The sequence below is a fragment of the Brienomyrus brachyistius genome, chromosome 15, assembly GCF_023856365.1.
Source record: "Brienomyrus brachyistius isolate T26 chromosome 15, BBRACH_0.4, whole genome shotgun sequence".
In the NCBI taxonomy this organism is placed as follows: Eukaryota; Metazoa; Chordata; class Actinopteri; order Osteoglossiformes; family Mormyridae; genus Brienomyrus; species Brienomyrus brachyistius.
The window spans coordinates 19,670,776-19,686,025 of record NC_064547.1 but is presented as its reverse complement, the minus strand read 5'-3'; the positions used below and the strand labels follow the sequence as shown (position 1 = coordinate 19,686,025).

General features: G+C 47.9%; 1 protein-coding gene across 6 annotated transcripts; it reads left to right on the top strand.

Moving 5' to 3' along the window:
• The first annotated feature begins 457 nt into the window (after nt 1-457).
• mybl1 (v-myb avian myeloblastosis viral oncogene homolog-like 1) lies at nt 458-14,743 on the top strand. 6 transcript variants are annotated; one of them, XM_048977493.1, is made up of 17 exons: nt 458-655; nt 772-984; nt 5,153-5,252; nt 5,491-5,562; nt 5,945-6,037; nt 6,696-6,916; nt 7,028-7,214; nt 7,544-7,618; nt 7,985-8,089; nt 8,668-8,898; nt 9,306-9,674; nt 9,871-10,010; nt 10,097-10,211; nt 10,422-10,538; nt 11,027-11,134; nt 11,983-12,171; nt 12,437-14,743. In XM_048977493.1, the coding sequence occupies exons 2-17, from the start codon at nt 941-943 to the stop codon at nt 12,560-12,562; spliced, it is 2,292 nt and encodes a 763-aa protein (XP_048833450.1). In that variant the 5' UTR covers nt 458-655; nt 772-940; the 3' UTR covers nt 12,563-14,743. The 6 variants fall into 6 exon arrangements, with proteins under 6 accessions (XP_048833450.1, XP_048833451.1, XP_048833452.1 ...); XM_048977494.1 differs by having other exon boundaries at nt 458-984; nt 7,988-8,089; XM_048977495.1 differs by having other exon boundaries at nt 458-984; nt 11,027-11,119.
• Nucleotides 14,744-15,250: the final 507 nt, after the last annotated feature.

Sequence of the window (15,250 nt, the reverse complement as noted above, 5' to 3'; positions counted from 1 at the left end):
CTTAACGCACCACGTCACAAAGTTGCTATTAGATTTTCATAATTTACACTAACAGCGGAACACTCCTGTTTTTTTATATCGATACATATTAAACAGTTACTTTTTAAACATTTGTTTCTGAGTAGTAATAATTATTTATCCTCTTACAAGTGCATTTCAAATTAAATTTTACAGCCGCCGTCGCCTCCATCCTGGGCATTATTCAGTTTAGTCAGCAGAGGGCAGCAGAACGCCGGCCCGCAGTGCCCTGACAGGGGGTTTTGCTTCGTTCCTACTAACTGTTATGTCCGAAAACGTAGTTGCTAGTTGCTCATAAGTCGGCATTAGCCCTTCTGGGGGGCTGATCTAGTCCGTCATTTCACCATGACAAGGGCGCCGTCACGCGAGCGCTGCCCCGCTGCCGGCCAATCAGGTGAGAGGCCGCGTGCGCAGATTCAAACACCGTTGTAGACGGAGGCTGCGCGCGAGAATCGGCGGGACACACAAAAATGTGAAGCGGCGATAAGCGGACAGAGAAGGAGCGGGACACGGACACGGAAAAGGAGCTTCTCTGCCGGGACCAGGAAAGGGAGTTCCGCCGCAAGAATACAGGACTGACGCTGACACGGTGCAGGACGCGGACTCGGACCTTCCAGTATCAACATAGAGGGAGACAGTAAGCTGGACACGGACACCTGGCAGCAATATGAGCGCCTCGCCGGGCGGAGCCTTTGCTCCGACTCCGGCGCAGGTTCCCTAACTGTCCGTGTAAGACACCTTGATGGTTGCCAGTGACAAGAAGACTGATACACGGCTCCGGACGACTGCCCGCGATCTGAGGACACGCCTAGGGCCCCCCGAACTCGGAACTGACACTGTCTGTCTGTGGATCAGCGAAAAGGTGACAGTGAACTTACAGTGAGCTTGCAGCGAGGTACAGTGATCCTGCAGTGAGGCCAGCATGGCCAGCAACGTCAGTGGCGCCCAGCGCAGGAGGTCCCGCAGGTAAGTATTCAGCCACCGGGCAGGTTCGGTTCCGCTAACCCGCTTTCTTGTACCGGTACTGCTTATTGTGCAGTTAGAGGATCGGTCGCCCGCGGGCAGCAAGCAGCAGAAACAGGCGCGGTGCTGTGTGCCCGAGGTGGGCGTGTGCGGACTGTCACTTACCTGTACGTGTGGCTATACTTTCGCTTTCACTCGCCTTAACGCTAGTTTGCAATGACCCACATTAATACACATTCTTATCTGTTTACACTGATCTACAGTAATATACGTTAACGTTAGTTTAGTCTCACATTAATACGCACGCCAGTTTACATTGATCGCCATCAGTATTTGTAATTTACATTAGTCCATACTAATCCACATTCATATTCATCTATACTGATTCGCAGTAATTTTCACTCGTCCGCATGAATCCATATTAACTCAAATTCACATTAGTTTACATTGTTCTGCATGAATCCTCATCTCTCCATATTCACATTATAACTGATTGACATGAATCCTTTATATTGCTCATCGATCCATATTCACAGCCCACAGAACATGTTAATTAAATGGGCGGAGATCATCCACTTGTCCGCTGTCTGACTCTGGCAAGTTATACTTGTAGATGTAAAGAGCACTTTGTAAGTCACTGGCATCTGGTTGTGAGAAATTACTCAATGATTTTACACAATTTCTCAATCATATTATACTTTTCAAAGTTGCTATACTAATTTAAAGATTTTAGCTATTTTTTCTGTATTATTGCATTATTGTTTAAATCGTTTTAAAGTAATGTTAGTAGATGTTAGTAAAAATGCATTAATAAACGACTCATTTATTAATGCATTGTGCTTCATATAATATTTAATAATATAATAATGAAAGATTATATCTAGAATTTATGTCATTCTGAAAAGAATGTGTTACTGAGATTAACATGTGAATTGTGTTAAATTAGGTGTCTGCCCTGCTCTTTATTTCATGAAGGGCTCATGCTTCAACATAACACAACAACATTGGCCCAACCTAGTACATACATGAATATTATTTATACATAACACAGGTAAAGGCAATCAGGCTGTTCCCACAGCAAAGGAGTGCTTATCCCATGTAGCCCGGGCAGGCCACAAGACAGACAGGATGCCAGTCTATTATAGAGCATACGGTCAAACACTGTGGGCCTGTTCACTTAACAACATGATTCTGGATTACAGAAGGAAACCAGAGGGGGAATATAAAAGCACCAGACAGACGTATGTGCACATGTACAGAGCAGAGGTGTGAGGTAACTTTGCTCTTTACAGTGCACTGTTCCTCCCTGGTGCTTAGCAAGTTAACTTTTAATATCATCTCCATTGACAGTGAATAATAAATGAATAGGTACTGATCTTTTGAATTACTCAGCTGTACCCCCACCCATACTAATGCCACACCACATTGTCCCACTTTCCTTTTGAGGGGGGGGGCAGTGAAGTTTATCTTTAATTACACATTATTCTAAGTATTTCTTGCCATTAAATTAGTTAATAGTTAAACAATTTTAGCTTTATTAATGCCATGAATCATTTCTTTGAGGCTTAGAGTGTTTGAATAGCCCTATGGAGAACTGACAGTTTTCTGTGATTTTTTTTTTTCATTTAAAAATTTATGAATGAAAAGTATTATTAGGTGCCAGAATGCTTGAAACAAAATGTTAAATTGTTTATTCTGTGTAGAGTTCAATACAGGATTGAGCTAAACAGGATGGCATCAGTGGGGATGGGAAAATACCAGGGTCATTACTCATTTTGTTCCTTATGCAACAATTCAGAGCTTTTGTCAGATGTACAGTGAAATTCGTACTTGCATGTTAACGCACAGACTCATCATAGATGTGCAGAGAATGATAAACAGCAATAAATAGCAACAACATTGCAGACAGTAGACACTAAGTACATTCCTGTAGTCTGTGCCACATTACAGCATTTATATCTGTAAGAAAATGTTATTGCCTGTTTCACTGCCAACTTCCACCGTAGTGACATCCTACTTTTTCCGGTGTATTTTTAAATTAGATTTGACTGTTACCAAATTTGCATAATTCAAACTGGTTTGAGCTAAACTAATGGCATAGGGGTTAGTTCTTTGGACAGATAAGACTGAAGGTTCATTGTTGAAAAGGAGGTCTTTCTACAGTCTCATTAAACCAAATCTCTTTTGGCAGATTTACACATGATAGACCAAAATGTGTAATATACATATCACCTGGCTTTCAAGCCTGACCGAAGTAGCTGGTAGGCAAAGTTATCTTCTGCAGTCTTTTCTGAGTATAACAATGATACTAATGATACATTATTGTGTGTTGCTGCTAGAGGTGTCCGTTGATGCTTATCACATCAAAATCACATTGCAATACTGTGCTGTCCTAGTATATTTTATATCTTTTTATGCTTTCCTGATCTCTGGTTTAGCAGGCCGAGGGCAAATCGCTAGGTGAACTGAAGAAATGGTCAGTGCTCTTTGGGGAGGAGCAAAAGCAGAGGCATCCAAGGAAGTAGGCAGAAGCTGGAACTTTAGTCATTAGTCGGGGGGGGGGGTGGTGCTAAATAAAAATGAGGACAAACTGCTAACTTGAAATATATTGTGCACATCTTAACAAAAATATAGTCAAGGAGGAGGATTTAACTAGGCTTAAACCAGGATAGTTTTAAAAGCAATGTGTTCCAGCTCTCATTTCTGATGCCACTCTATTTTTCCTGCTTTTTCTGAATTAGATATTTATTGCTAGAATCTTCAGTAGGTCTTTCAGCCATCTGGGTGATAGCAGTTAGTAGTTTTTAGCTATAAATGTGCCGGTAGTGGCTTTCTCTGAGGAGCTTCAGTGCAGGGCTTTGTCATTGACCCTGCAATGACCCCAGCCTGCTTACCTCCAGTCCTTCAATCCACCACACCTCAGCTTGTTTGCTTGGACTAATCTGCATATTTATGGGTATCTGAGGCCCCCCCCCCCCATCCACGTACACACACACAAGCACACACACACAGACACTCAGCTCTATTGAGCGGGTTTATCCTGCAGTCCAGTCAGCGCTGTGTATCTAAGTGCTGAAGCGACTCTTTCATCAGATGCCAAAAATACCCAAAAGCTGCTGGAGGTCTTTCATCTTTCCTGCTTGTTTTGGGTTTAGGCAGTGGGGCATATTCAGTGTGCTCACTGTGTTCATCCCTCATTTGACAAAACAGTGGTGCATGTCTGCTTCACGCGGGAGCTAAACTCACAGTTTACGTCCCAAATGCTCTGAGAGGTAATCTGGGATTTTCTTCTGCTCCGCATCTCCTTGGACCTCATGGTAACACCCACAGCTGTGTGCAGCGAGCTGCACTGATTATCCTTTGCATGCTTGCGTTAGTGATGCGGAGGGCTGCGTGTTCACGGTGGCACTTCTGGGCAGACCCTTTCTTTTGCTCTCCACCCTGTTAAAATAGATTAGCCTGGCACTGTGCAGAGGGGAATTGTTGCCTGGCAACAAAGCTTTCTCAGGATCTGTTGGTTTACAAGTGGCCCGGTTTACTTAGGCATGTAATTGGCCTGGAACAGTGGCGAAAACGGTGCAGTGTGTTTTACTTTTAACATCCACAGTCTCCAGTGTGCAGTAATCGCAGTCTGTTTAGCGTATAAATCACTTGGTGCAGTAATAGAGCTATGTGGACACAAAATCAGCTTGTCTACAGGTGCAATAAGGCAGAAACATGTTTCTCTGAATGTGGTTAAGCTAAATATGGCTCCTGTAATAAGGGCTTGGAATGTCCTGTTTAGGTTTGGTGATTTCCTTTGCAAGCCCTTTGAAACCGGACATGTTTTATATAAATGCGGCACTGAGTGAACATTTGTGATGTAGCTTTCCAGTTAATTGGTTTCTTCTGGGTATTTTTGCTGAATTGATCTAAAATACAGTTGCTCTCCAATGCTGTAAAACATGTTTATTCTAAAATGCCCGATCTAGAGTGGCCATACCATTGTTAGGTCACAACTATTCCACTCTACAGCAGTTTGAAGATATATTAAAATAAAAATACTAGCTGATACGCATATTGGAATCTTTGGACATGGTCTTTGTGTGACTGGAGTGTAATCTTTGCTGAGAGACAGAGTCATTTGGGTACCTCAGATAAATACCTCGCCTCCTTTTGACTGTTTCAACAGTGAGGATGAAGATGAGGACATTCTATCCACAGACCCTGACAACAGGGACCTCCAAAGTTCTAAAAAGCTCTTATGCAAAGTCAAGTGGTCCCGGGATGAGGTATGTCCCTCTGGAGTGGTGTGTGTGTGGATGTATGTGTGTCTTTTTATGCCTGAATGTTTGTATAAGAGCAGCATCTCATGCCAGTATTCTTCTAAAAACTAGGCTTTGAGAAATGTGTTTTTGTTCTGCCTAAAGAATGCAGTATCTGTATGAGACTGTTCGAGCTCAGTCCTTTGTTAAGTCATTTTTTCAGGAAGCCAGGTCTGATGACCTGTTTTGTCTGCTCTGTGTCCAGGACGAGAAGCTGAAGGGGCTGGTCGAGCAACATGGAACCAACGCTTGGAAACTTATTGCTAGTTACTTTCCGGTGAGTATCATAACCATACTCACCTTTAACACAATGTGCAGAAAAGTTTCTGGGTACTGATAATAATGTTTAGAATTAGCAGATTGTTTGAAGGAGGGCGTCCTGTGGTTTCGTCTTTCCGTGAATATTCCGTTAGTAGTGGAGATCATAGCCTAGGTGCCCCGCGTGCGTGACTGGAGTGTTAGAATCGCTCAGAAACCTTTGTACCTTTCATTGAGCAGTGAATGAATGTCCCTAGTGGGCCTCTGCCCACCTTCTGCCAGAGCTGTGTTAACAAGAGAGGTGATCACGCTTGCGGGCCAGCTGCAGCTCTTCACATGGGGCTTCTCTTTGTGCGTGTCTGTGTGTGTGCGTGTGTATGTATATGTGCGTGTGGCAACAGAAAAGAACAGATGGCCAGTGTCAGCACCGCTGGCAGAAGGTGCTCAACCCAGAGCTGGTGAAAGGACCGTGGACAAAAGAGGAGGATCAGAGGGTAAGGGGATCCGGGGGAGGGTCCATACCCTTCAAACATCAATACTACTCTTAGGTTTCTTGAGGGTGACCTCCGCTGATGTGTCACTTTTTATGGGGTAGAGATGCCAGGAAGTAGAAATAATTATTGTTTATGATATAAATACAAACATTTTTCACAGTTATTCTTGGGCATAGCTAACTATGAACAGTCTGAACAAGTGCTGGTGGCTCTGAAATTTACTCTCTAAGCACATGAAGACCACTTGGAGGTGGCGATGTATATTTGTCTCTGTGGACTCCTTGCCCGCTGTCAGTATGCCACCCTGCCCCCAGGGGGCATGGTGTCTCCGCCGGCATCATGTGAACAATGCATTCTTCCCACACGGGTTACATACTGGCGCCAGGAATCTTGAGAATGGCAAATGTCTGAGCTCGCAGCATCTTATCTGTGGGTGAATTCCATCCGTCTTGCTTTGTAATAATGACAGTTATGATCTAGAGGCTCCCTGCTAGCTTTCTGTCCCCTTCGCCGACCAATTTGCATATAACTAAATGAGGTTTGGTCACTGCTGAGAAAACAAATCATTCATGTTGGCTCAGTGAGGCTCAGTTGGCCCTGTTTGTCCCTGAGGCCTTCCTGAGCACCACAGTAACACGAGTCCCCCTCCTGCACGCAGGTGATCGAACTCGTGCACAAGTATGGTCCTAAGAGGTGGTCTGTGATCGCCAAGCACCTGCAGGGCCGCATCGGCAAACAGTGCCGCGAGCGCTGGCACAACCACCTCAACCCTGAGGTCAAGAAGTCCTCCTGGACCGAGGAGGAGGACCGCATCATCTACGAAGCCCACAAGCGCCTGGGCAACCGCTGGGCGGAGATCTCCAAGCTGCTGCCTGGCAGGTAGAGCGTGGGTTCTGGATCGGGGCTTTCCGGTGTGTTCTTTGCCCTGTCGCAAAGACTGTTGAGGACGGTTCATCTACTGAATGCGCGCCTTCTCTGTGTCTGTGGCAGGACCGACAACTCCATTAAGAACCACTGGAACTCCACTATGCGCCGGAAGGTGGAGCATGAAGGTTACTTACAGGATGGCTTGGTTTCCTACAAGTCCAAACAGATGGCCCGCAGACGGCCCAAGTCCTGCTCCTCCATGGAGATCCTCCACACTCAGAACCAGTTAGTCATGGCCATCCCTGCACAGGTGATCATTCTGTCTGCATAAGAACTTGGAAACAACCAGATTCCCAGCTTTCTACTCAAAAACATTCATAATCTGGATCCATTTAGAGCCATTTGCTCTCCTGTGTGTTTTGTCCAGGGAGTAGACTCTGCATCACCTCTTCCTGTGTAATCTCCTGTGTTTTGTCCAGGGGATTGACTTGGCATCTCCTCCTTATGTGTGATCTCCTATGTGTTTCGTCCAGGGGGTAGACTCTGCGTCTCCTCCTGTGTGCTCTCCTATGTTCTTTGTCCAGAGGACTGACTCTGCATCTCCTCCTCTTGTGTGGTCTCCTCTTTGTTTTGTCTAAGCTCTCGGGGTACCCCTTCAGGTCAGTGGACCGTCAGTGTGTGGATGCTGTCTCAGATGGTAACGTCTTTGTTCCGGTGAGTTCCTTCTGCTCTCTGTTTGTCCTCTAGGGGCTCTCTGCTTTTGTTTTGGTCTCTGTGAGCTTGGCTGTGTCCTCCATCCTTCCTAGATGTTTGATGGTCCTCTTTTCCTTTCTGCATTAACATTCTCTCCTGATTATTGTCATCTACTGAGCATCTTTGACCTTATCCTCATTTTGCAGTGATGCCATGAGTTTAAGAATCTCCCAGTCATGTTTTATGTGTTGATTAACTTACATGTTGCACAGTTGACCGCTGGAATTGAGCGGAGGGCCTGTTTGAAGCACATGTCAGTAAATCAGGTGTCTCTCCCTTCCTCCGCCCCCTGGCCTTGGCCCGCCCCCCCCCACGTGTTTGTTCCAGCAGCCGCGATGCCCCGACGACCCTGACAAAGAGCAGCGCATTAAAGAGCTCGAGCTGCTGCTTATGTCAGCTGAGAATGAAGTGGGAAGACAGTCGGCCCCATGCGTAAGAACACGCTGTGTGTGCGTAGTGCGCTGTAGACCCGCCCTCCCCTCTGACCCATTCATACCGGCCCGCTCCGCTTGGTAGCCCCACCCAGTAGCCCCACCCATCAGAGCTTGCCTGCACTTGCTGGCCGGCCGTCACTAACTGCCCCACCCGCGTAGCATCAGTAGCCTTAGTGCACGGCGTGTGTGTGTGGCTCCCATGGCTCAGGCTATCTGCACACTGGCATGGGTCAACTCCCGGTTACCTTGTGCATTGGCCTAGACACCAGGAAGGTTTGCCTTCAGGTTTGCCTCCTTTTTTGTTATCTCTGGATGAACGTCAATGTAGCAAAACGATTAAGGAGGCATAGATGGGCCTCTAGGCTGGAGCTCGTGGCTGCTGTTCTACTCCAGCTGTGGTAGGTCGCTGGTTGTTGAGTCCCCCCAGTTCCATGTCCATCCTACCACCTGGCGCCATCCGTACTTGTTTCCAGGTTGTCTCGGCCCCCAGCACAGATGCCGCCACTCCTGCCCGCAGCCCTGAAGTTGCTTGCCCCCTGTTCCCTCACAAACAGCCTCCTGTGTCTATGTCCACAGAACCCCAAGCGGTACTGCGGTTGGTCGGACAGCGTAACGGACGACACCATGAGCACCCTGGGCAGCTTGGATGATCAGAGTGTGGAGCTCTGCCGGGCTGAGGACATCCAGGGCCCCACGGTCGCTGGCCACCCTTCACCCAGCAAGTTCCTGTCGGTGGAAGCCAGTGCTGTTCTGTCCTCCCTGCAGACTATCCCAGAGTTCGCTGAGACCCTGGAGCTCATTGACTCGGTGAGGGACTTCTCCTTCCTCCCCTCTTCCCTTCCATCCTTCCGTCTTTCATCCCTCTCTTCCTTCTTTTAGTCCCTCCCTTCCTCTGTTCCTTCCTTTCTATCTTTCTCTCCCTCCCACCCTCGCTTCCTTGCAGCTTCGCTCTCCTCCTCCCTTTCGTCTTTCCTTGCTCACTTCCTTCTTTGCTTCCATCCTCCATTCCTTCGTTTCCTTGTGTCTCATCCTCCCCTCTTCCTTCCTTCCTTCCTTCCTCTCTCTGTTCCTTCCTCCCTTCCTTCCTTTCTCCTTCCTTTCCTTCTTTGCTCCCTTCCCCCTCCCTCTGTTCCATCCTTTCCTCCTTCCCCTCCTTCCCTTCCTCCCTTCATTCTTTGACTGAGGACCCGTTGTGGCTGTGCTTGTTGCTCTAGGATCCAGTGGCTTGGAGCGACGTGGCCAGTTTCAGCCTGGCAGACATTGCCTCCCCAGCGAAGCAGCAGCAGCCATCGCTGTCATTCCCCAGGCCACAGGACGGAACCCCCGATGGGACAGAGTACCGTTTCGGAACTGCCATTTCCATCCCAGACCTCGGCAAGAGCTGCCCCAGCCCTGGGCAGTTCAGGGCCTCTGGCCTCTCCTCTCCGAAGTTCAGCACACCTCCCTCTATCCTACGCAAGAAGAAGCACAACAGGGGTGATGACTCTCCATCCAGCCAAAGCATCTGCGCTTCATTCTTGGAGCCCAGTGCCGCCTCTCCCAGGAGCACCCCAGTGAAAGCACTGCCTTTCTCCCCCTCCCAGGTATCCCCATTCTTTACAGGAGCCTGATTCATCTCATCCCTGTACGTTTGTGTGATTTGTCTGAATAATAGTTTAAGATCTAAGACGGCTGAGTGTGTGGCATCGTCACCGTATACCTGCATGTTCTCCCTGTGTTGCCTGTGCTTCCAGGATGGATTAACATCTCTAATGCGCATATTCTGATGTGTTTCACCAGTTTTTCAACATATCTGGGAACGAGCACTTGAACCTGGACAACCCAGCCCTGACGTCAACGCCGGTCTGCGGGCAGAAATGTCTGCTAAACACCCCCATGCAGAAGGAGATGACCCCCAAACATCAGAAGGAGAACGCTGGGTCAGGATGTGACTCTGGCACTTCCACAGAAGTCTTTGTGCCAAATGCTTCGCCCCCTTTGTTTTACTGACTTCTCCCATGTTTAGTTTCAGGACCCCAAAAATTAGAAAATCCATTTTGGGTCCCACCCCACGAACTCCAACACCCTTCAAAAACGCAATGGCAGCCCAAGAGAAGCTGTATGGGCCCCTGAAGATGGTGGTACGTAGCTGTAAATCAAAGCCCTAAATCTAGGGGATTCTCGCTGTTCCATGCAGCATCTGTAGTTTGGTCTGTGTGCTTCCCTCCTGTTCCCCACGTGCTTCTCACCTGCTCTGTGTGTCGATCACGTTCCTGCGCTTTGTCCTGCCGTTGTCCTCCTCTTCAACTGCTTGCTTATGGAAATCTTTCGGTCTTTCTAATTGGCTCCAGCCCCAGCCCCTGGCCCTACTGGAGGAGGACATCAGAGAGGTGCTGAAAGAGGAAACTGGGACTGATATTTTCACCCGAGGTGACTTGCAACCTGAAGGCCGTTCTTGGAAGCAGGAGGTTTGTCTTTGTTTACTCAAGCCAGATAAGCAGCCGCATGCCCCTGTAATCGTCTTCTGTTTATATCTACTGTCTTGTCATTTCTGCTTATATGTGGCTTAATTTCTGTGACAGTAACAGTGAAATTGACTTCCTAGAAAACTGACAAATAAGGCCCATGTAGACCTCTCCCTCACACAGACCTCTTCCCCACACAGAACTCTTACCCACACACCCCAATTCATCATGCAGACCACTCCCTAACACAGATCTCCCCCCACATACTCCTTGTCCTCCACACAGACTTCTTACTGACATACCCCCTCTCCCCCACATAGACCTTTTACCCACACACCCCCTCTCCACTACACAGACCAGTTCCCCACATAGACCTCTTACCCACACTGAACTTTTCCCCACACACTTCCCTCTCCATACAGACCTCTTACCCGCACACAGACACACACACACACCCCTTCTCACAGGCTATGTGTGTTCCCCCCCCCTAGTTCGACACCCCTGCCAGGAAAGTGAGAAAGTCATTGCTGCTGGACTCCTGGGGAAAGGACAGCCTGAACGTGCAGCTCTTCTCCCAGGAGCAGGTGAGCAGCTCTCAGGTCAGTATCTGCTGAAGCACTGATCCCAGACGCTGTAGGCAACTTCACCCATTCATCGGGATCTGGCCTTGATGGAAAGCTCTGCTTCCATGGTGTATCTTGTTCAGTAAGGTCTCTCATACACACTCTGTGTGTCTTCTGTTGGGAATGTGTTTTACATTCGTAGCATAGTTTTGTAATGTGGCCACTTTTAGATAAGTCTCTGTGCTTTTAATTGTAATTTATATGTGACATTCCTGCCCAGCAAATAAATTGTTTTAAATCTGGCTTTTCTAAAATGACTGTGTCTAGTAGTGATGTTACTGTAGTTGCTGGCCAGGGATAGTGCACAAGGAGGCACTAGCATTAGAACAGAGGGTGTTACAGTATAGTGACTAGCTTTCTGACTAGTCACTTGGGTGAGTTAAACTGAAGGTGAGCGGCTTTGTAATATTATACGGTGATAAGCTACTTTGCAGCCTCTGAGTCACCTCATTCAGTCAATGAGCAGGTGTCAGTCCCTCAACTGACCAGATGTCTTGCTAACATTGTGCCAGTCTGTAGCTGTCCCAGTCCCGGATCCGACATTAAACTGGTTTCACATTATGTTTGTGTATATCGCTTTATCTGCCAAAATCCAGAACGAATAAGCTCAGTTAAAAGTAAGAAAATTTTCTAAGAACTTTAAATGACATAGGGATCATATGTAAGTTCTCTAAAAACAAAGACCTAAATTAAGATACTAGTCGGTTTAATTTGAAGTTTAAGTAATATGTTTCCATAAGAAGAGACCTACCCTTGACTGCCCAGAAGGATTCTGTTGTCGTGCTGGTTTTCCTTACTAAGGCGTTTGTCCGTCCCTCTGGCAGCCTGCAGGGGACGGTCTGCTGACCAGCTCGCTGCTGATGACACCCCTGCAGGAACGAGAGGAGTGCACTTCCTTACCAGCGGAAGACGGGGTGGGGAGGCCTTGCATCCCCGTTCATCCCTACAGCCCCCCAGTGGGGAAGGAAAACCCTACCCTACCCAGGACGCCCAGATATGAAGCCCTCATCCAGGTACCCTGGGCTTTGTGCAAGATAACACCATGTGGAAGGGTGGATCAGTGCAAGGGAATGCTGTGTTTCATGTGGTGACGTTGCCTCTCTAAGTGGGGCTTAGAGGCTGGTTATGTGGCCGTTTCAGTGTCTCCAGTGACACTCTGCTGATGGTTCACGCGGGCCAGCCAGGTGCAGGCTGGGAGCAGATGGCTCAGTCTGGGTTCCCACGCGTGGGCTCGTCTCTGGGCGTGCCCCTTAACAGCTGCTAAACCCCCCTCTGCAGGCGAACAGCGAGTGGGAGACTGTGGTCTACGGCAAGACGGAAGACCAGCTAATCATGACGGAGCAGGCCAGGAAGTACCTCAGCGCGTACACGAGCGGGAGCACCGCCCGAGCCCTGGTGCTGTGAAAGGGGGAGGCCCCGCCCTCCAGCTGTCAATCAAGCTGGATGTCTTCTGATGAGCAGGCCTGACACCTAGACAATCCTTTGTAGTCAATCTGAAGCGTGCTGGTTTCTTTCTAGCTGTCCGCACGACGTTTAACGAAGCTGCCGTATATTTCTGCAGGCGCGAGAAAGCTGTTACATCCTTCATGTCTGTATTTTGCCAGGTGTTCTCGTTCATGATGGATTTTCTACAATGGTATTTGAGGAACACCAACAAGGAACAGCTGAAACGACCTTCTTTGGCACTTGAGTGAACGTGACAATGGGACGCCATTTTAGACTGTAGATAGATCACCTGGCGTCAGTGTGAGAACGGTTACTATCACTGTCTATCGAGGTCTCTCTCTCTCTCTTTTTTTTTTAATAGAATCCACCATCAGCTACTCGTAGACACTTCCCAGCGTTTCCTACATACGGACAGAACATTTTAATTCCTGTGCACTAATCTATGTGCTCAGAATGACCGGCTTTCGCTGAGCTCCGGGGTTGTAGAGGGGTTGCTTTTTGAATATCGTATATAGGCATAAAAGCGAATGAACATATATACTCGGCATAACCGGCTGCAACCTGCACGCTGCTGCTTCGGTATAATTGAGAAGGCTGTGGAGCTGAGATGCAGTGCTGGAGCGGAGGTGGCGGCCCCCCCCCCAGAGGGTCGTCACGGCGGGGGGATGAAGGCTCTTCTTGCACACAGTATTCCTCCCGTCGAGACATTTTTTTGAATGTATTGTACAGTGTGTTGACTGGAGACGACGTCAGTCAGAAAGGTACCTTTTTGCTTTTCTCCTTTAATTTATTTTCCCCTCTAAGGCTTTTGGAGTTACTTGTGTATCCCTGGCTTTGTGGCCGTGTTCTGCACCTGTACCATTAGCCGTGTTGGAATCATGGTGGGGCTTGAGGAGACTCTGTCACCCTGCTGTCTCATGTCTCAAAGAGTCAGTCCATTAGCAGTCCTGTTGGTCAGACCAATGTTTGATTGCATATGGGTTGTAGGTTCTATTTATTAAATAGTTTAATAATTATTTATTTCTAAAATATGAAGACTTAATTTTTTTCAATTTAATTATTTGGCTTCCTTACACTTATGTTCTCTAACTTTACAAAGATGTTCACTGCCTCACTTAACACAAGTATTCATCCATTGGGGGTTTTGAAGGTGTTTTTTGATATTGAGCACAGATTTAATTGTTTCAGAAGTTAACGTGTTTTTCTCAGAGTTGGTTGAAGCGAAGCCAGTCTTTATTCTAACCAGATAACGTCCAGCTTGTGGCGTCTAAACCAAGGCAAATTGCACTTTTTAACTGTGTAAACGCGTGTGTGTTTCTGGATGTAGGTTTTTGTGATGGGTAGCAGGTGGAGCCGTGATATGGACATTGGGTTTAGGCCCCGCCTCTCGCTGTCCATTTGGGGGCATGGCGTTTGGCTATAGGGCAGGGGGAGGGTGCTTGCTGCTACTGATAGCGAGGGGGCGGGGTCTCTCTATACATGTGAGGGACAGAATCAGGAAACTGTCTGGGCCCTGTTATTTTTCACGTACAGCAGCTAGGAAGGTACACTGTGGAAATCCTACGAAGCGCTGGCCAGCATAGACACTAGCTGAGCTTCTTACTGGCTGTCAACTAATGCTGACCTTTTAAAAACAATTCCTCCCCTTCCAGTGAACCTGTGCTTCTACTGTTAACAATGTCTGTGAATTATTAAGCTAGTCAATAGCACTCAGTGTCAGGCCCCCGGACCTAAACCAGCTGGTTTGGGTGATATTTATGGGGTCGTCGAGCATTAATTTTAACTGAGATACACTCTACCTACTAGGGAAAGCGAAAAGTTTTACTTGCACACGGTACAGCATTACTGCTGATGGGTGGCTTCAGCATCGCGATCGCAGTTTGCTCAGATGTTCAGCTGCGTGAGTCTCTTCACTTGTTTCTGCGGAATTGATGAATGTTACCTTCTGGTTCTGTAAAGCTCGCTCCACGTAGCAGAGACTGTCGGGCAACATACGAGCAGTGCCGGGCTGAGCTTTTTCATGTGTTTTTGACGGTTTTTTGTTCTCTCTCGTTTCTCCTGCAGAGTCATCTTCTGTATTCATGCCTGCTGCCATTGTAATGCATGTGCTCCCTTTGAGAAATAAAACACTATATGTCATTACGCTACATCGCGTGAATCTCTGTCGGCTTCAGGGCCGCCACCAAGTGTCGGGGGGGGGGGGGATTAGCACCTGGGACAGGGTACCTCGTTTGAAGGACTGGGCCAGGTGCTGGTGGCAGGAAGGCGAGGTGGGAGGGGCCAGCAAGGGAATACAGTGCCCTGCTATGACCAGGAAAGGGGGGGGGAGATATCCCCCGGGATACATGTCTTCTCAAACAAGGGGGCTTTCCACAGGTCAGCTGGGGGCTGAGAGGACTCCCTTACCACTGGAATAATGCCCTTTGGCTCCATTGTTCTTAAAGCCTGTTGGTTTCTCCTGCCCCCCCCTGCTCAATTGGCTCTGAATAGAGAAGGCGTGAGTTGGGGGGGGGGGAGTGGGGTGCATGTCGATATGCCTTCTGTTGACTAAAGGCCGTCCAAAACACAGGGAGCATGAAGCTATCGCTGTCAGCCTCTACATCAAGTCCTGCCCACCTGTGAAACATCAGAGGCCCTGCTGCCTTC